The sequence below is a fragment of the Propithecus coquereli genome, unplaced genomic scaffold, assembly GCF_000956105.1.
Source record: "Propithecus coquereli isolate 6110/MARCELLA unplaced genomic scaffold, Pcoq_1.0 Scaffold438, whole genome shotgun sequence".
NCBI classification, from domain to species: Eukaryota; Metazoa; Chordata; class Mammalia; order Primates; family Indriidae; genus Propithecus; species Propithecus coquereli.
Genome location: NW_012150152.1, coordinates 411,699 through 416,481, shown reverse-complemented (window position 1 = coordinate 416,481; position 4,783 = coordinate 411,699). Strand labels below are relative to the sequence as shown.

The 4,783-nt window shown below is 53.0% G+C and overlaps 1 protein-coding gene across 1 annotated transcript in view; it reads left to right on the top strand.

The window, feature by feature from the left end:
- Positions 1–4,783, top strand: part of NCAN (neurocan) — a 23,371-nt gene that overhangs the window by 15,794 nt on the left and 2,794 nt on the right. The window contains exons 10-13 of the mRNA XM_012654100.1: positions 1,164–1,280; positions 2,388–2,501; positions 3,812–3,970; positions 4,230–4,312. Coding sequence (XP_012509554.1) covers positions 1,164–1,280; positions 2,388–2,501; positions 3,812–3,970; positions 4,230–4,312 — 473 coding nt within the window. The remainder of the gene's footprint in view (positions 1–1,163; positions 1,281–2,387; positions 2,502–3,811; positions 3,971–4,229; positions 4,313–4,783) is intronic.

Sequence of the window (4,783 nt, the reverse complement as noted above, 5' to 3'; positions counted from 1 at the left end):
TTGCTCAGGCTGGTTTCGAACTCCTGAGCTCAAACAATCCGCCCGCCTCGGCCTCCCAGAGAGCTAGGATTACAGGCGTGAGTCACCTCCTGCTGGCTTTTGCACCATCCTGCCGTGTGACCTAGAGCCAGGCCCTGCCTTTTTTGGACCTTGGTCTTTGTGTCTGTGCAGCGGATGGTCAGATGCTGCCCTGACAAGGGATCGGCGTCAGCTGGGGTAGGATGAAGATTCTTGCCCTGTCCTTCCCGGACTCCGGGGAGGGGTTTCTTGAAGGGGGTGGAGACCACCTACCATGGCATCTAGGTCCCCAAGTTGAAGAGGAGACCCTTCTACCTCCAGGGAAACCCAGCTGAGGAATGATGGGGGAGGGGAACAAGGACCTGCGTGTCTTGATGTCCCCTAGGTGCCCAGTCTCATACTGAGCAATGCTGGGATTCTCCCCCCACCTGCCCACTGCCCACCATGAGTCCCCAGGCTGACACAGACAGAGCCAGACATGGCACTGGTGGGCAGACCTGGGAGAGAGGGATGATATATTTTTATTTCCATTTTATAGATGAGGCAACTGAAATTCAGAGAAGTTACTTGCCCAGGGTCCCCTAGTGAGTGGCAGAGCGAGGAATTGAACTAGACCTCTCTGACTCCACAGTCCATCACTGTAATCCACCACCTCTCCACACTATAACCACTAAGGTTGCATCAAAAGAGGTTGAGCCATCAAAATGAAGGAGGTGATGGCTCCCATTCTTCCCAGTGCTGTTCATACTCCGCCTGGAACCTCATGTCCACTCCTGTGCCCCAAATTGTGAGAAGTGCAACAATAAGTAGGTCATGTCCAGAAGAGGGGGAATGAGTCAGGGAGGGCTCTTAAGCCCATGTTCTGGGAGAAGACTTCCCAAGAGAAGCTTCAGGAAGCCCTGGTCTTTGGGACTTTGCCACAGGCAGGGCAGCCCACAAATGCTTTGGGACAGTTTCTGAAAGGAGTAAGCTCGTGACAGCGGGCGTGTGAGAGGCAGTTGGTGACCACTGGTTGGGGAAGTTACAGAGGGGACTCAACAGAGACGGGATGGATGACAGGAGTTTGGGGGCCTGAGGTCTGAATTCTGGGAAGGCAAATGACCCAGTGGCCTGACGCCTCCACACATTACCCATCTATCCTTCAGTCCCTTCGGATCCCTGTGAGAACAACCCCTGTCTGCATGGGGGCACTTGTAACACCAATGGCACCGTGTATGGCTGTAGCTGTGACCAGGGCTTCGCTGGGGAGAACTGTGAGATCGGTGAGTGCCCCACTCGGGATCTGAGCCTGGATTTTTCTGACTCCAGAGCCCTGGGTTCTACGCCAGCAGCCATGCCCACAGGACACAGACCACAAAAAGCTGGCTTCAGATGCCTGCTTCCCACCCCCCAGTCCTTGCATCCAGCTAAATCAGCCCCAATTAGTTGAATCAGAACCAAACAGCTGAGCTCTCATTGTGGGGGCCAAGGCTCTGGTGTGTGCCTCCCATTTCTACCAGGCGTGGGGGTGGGGAGGGGAACACAAAGGAATGAAATGGCTGAGACTCCTCCCAGAAAAGGGCTCCAGGAGATCCTACCTTCTCCTGGAAGGGCAGGGGTATAAGCACAGCCACCAGAATTATTGGGCTCTAGCCCCAAAGCCTAACACAGGAAATACTACAAATTACAAAATTATAACAAGTATAAGTGATATAATTTCTTGAGTTCTGTGCATTGACTTCTTGACTCCTTGACTTCACAACCTTCACAACCACACTACTAATTATAGAATTATAACAATAAATATAAATGACATAATTTCTTGAGCTGTTCCATTGATTTGCCACTCACAACCACCCCTGAGAAGGTGCTGTTATTATCATCACTTTCAAAAATATAAACTGAGTCTCAAAGAGGGGAAGTGACTTGCCCAGTATCACACATGACCCAGGCACTATCCACATGTGGATTGGTAAGAGAGGAGTTCGACTAATATCTAGCTCTACCTACAAACAGCTTCGTGACTCTGGCAAGTCCTTGCAAATGCCTAAAAGAGGCTTCGGCTTCAGCATCCTGTGAGCCTGTTTTCTAGAGTATAAAATTCACTATTCTGGAGTCAGGTGGAACATTCTCTACCTCACATCCCGGCCTTCAGCTGGCCCAGTGGCATCTGCCCTCTGCCCTCATTAATCCCAGTTTATGTTCACCGTGTGAGGCTCCACCCCCTTGGCTGCAGAGTCACTGGGCCGTCTGTGCAGACTGCCACTGCCACACTCGGGTCCAGCATGGATGGTAGGATCATGATGACTCCATCTTCCGCCCAGTTCCCCGTGGGGGCTCAGAGCCAAGGGAGGCTGCTCTCTGACTCGGCCCCCGCCCCTCCCTGCCAGACACGGATGACTGCGTGTGCAGTCCCTGTGAGAACGGAGGCACCTGTATTGACGAGGTCAACGGCTTTGTCTGCCTTTGCCTTCCCAGTTACGGCGGCACCCTCTGCGAGAAAGGTGAGTATCCGCCACAACCCCAGCGACAGCACCAGGAGGGGGGTTGGAAGCTACAGGCTTCCCCCACCTGCTCCAGGTCTCTGTCTCTGGTTCCGTGGCTGTGAGTCCTACATGAGGTAAATTATTTTTTTGAGATAAAATCCACGTAACATAGAATTAACCACAATTCATTCGCATTTTGTACATTCACAATGTTGTACAACCATCACCTCTATCTAGTTCCAGAACTTTCTCAACACTCTACAGGGAAATCCTGAACCCATCGGCATTCACTCCTCATTCCCCTCCCCCCAGCCCCTGGCAGCCACTAATCTGCTTCCTCTCTCTACGGAGTTGCCTGTTCGGGACATTTCATAGAAATGGAATCATAAAATATGTGTCCTTTGGTGTCTAGCTTTTTTCACTTAGCATCGTGTTTTTGAGGTTCATCCACATTGTAACACGAATCAGCATTTCGTTCCTTCTTATGACTGAATAATATTCCACGGTGTGGCTCTATCACATTTTGTTTATCCATTCATAACTTGACGGATATTTGGCCTGTTTCCCCCTTGTGGCTAATGTGAGTAGTGCTGCCATGAATATTTGCGTGCAAGTTTTTGTTTGAATAACTTTTCCACTCTTCCGCACCCCACCCCCCAATCCTTTTGGTGTATACCCAGTAGAATTGCGGGGTCATGTGGTAACTCTATGTTTGACTCTTTGAGGAGCCACCAAATTGTGTCCCACAGTGGCTGCACCGTTTGTTGCCACCAGCAATGCACGCACAAGCATTCCAGTTTCTCCACATACTCACCAGCACTTGTTATTATCTTTTTCCTTTTTTTTTTTTTTTTTGATCATAGCTATCCTAGTGGACGTGGAGTGATGTCACATGGTGGTTTTGATTTGCATTGCCTAATGACTAAGGACATTGAGCATCTTTTCATGTGCTTGTTGGCCATTTGTATGTCTTCTTTGGAGAAATGTGCATTCAAGCCCTTTGCCAGGAGGGGAATTTCAGGCCTTCCCGAGCTCCCATTCCACACAGAGGGTGTGGCCCCACAAATCAGAGAAGGAAACACCCACTTTGGAATGAGAAGGGGCGGAGTGTAATGATCTTCCAGTTCAATATCTTCCAGCAACAAAGAAAAGAAGTTAACACGGGAGCTGAAAGGATTGGGGGTGGGGGGCGCACAGACCTGAGGAGGAGGGACCTGGCTTGGGGAGATCTTGGATTGCGTCCTCTCTCTGGGGGGCTGGCTGAGCTCGTGGCTGGTGGACCTTGGGCCGAGGCCAGCCCCCCTTCACGCTCCTATCCCACCTCCCAGACACGGAGGGCTGTGCCCGTGGCTGGCACAAGTTTCAGGGCCACTGCTACCGCTATTTTGCACACCGGCGGGCGTGGGAGGACGCCGAGAGGGACTGCCGCCGCCGAGCGGGCCACCTGACCAGCGTCCACTCACCCGAGGAGCACAGCTTCATTAACAGTAGGCACTCTGGGACATAGGTCACCAGCCAGCATGGCGGGAGGGGGTGGCACTAATAGTCCCTTCACCAGGGCATCCCCACCCGTTCCCGCCCTCCCCCTTCCATTCTCACCCCCAAGCCCTTCCCCCCCCACCTCCAGTCTGGGGAAGGGGGTGAGTCCTCCCCTCCCACCGCCACCCCCGCCTCCAGCGCCGCCACCTCCAGCTGGGAGAGGCACAGAGAGAGGGACCACCAGTGCTCCGATCCCCAACCCCGCAGGCTTTGGGCACGAAAACACGTGGATCGGCCTGAACGACAGGATCGTGGAGAGGGATTTCCAGTGGACGGACAACACGGGGCTGGTGAGTGGCGGCGGCAGGCCGCGGCTGCCCTGCTGCGTCGGCCCTGACCTCTGGGCTCAGTTTACCCTTTTGTGCAAAAGACCTGCAGGTGGGCATCAAAGGTCCCAGTGCCTCTTAGATGCTGAAGTTGGCGAAGGAGCTTCAGTGAATCCTAAATCTTCACCCCTGACTTCCCCGGCCTGCTCAAAGAACCACCGCCAGTGGCTGAGGCTGCTGGGCGTCTGACACCTCCTCCTGCGCCCTCTGCCTGGTCCCCCAGCCGGGGCCTCTCAGATATTCCCGTTTCTCTATATGCCCTGCCTGCGCGGCCTCCATAGTCTCTCACTTGGACCCCTGCAGCTGTCCCCACAAGGCCACTTGCTACCTATACTCTTCCTCCTCCCCACCAGCCGTGGAGACTTCTTTAAAAAATTGAGGTGAAATTCATATAACATAAAATTAATGATTATAAAGTGAACGATTCAGTGGCAT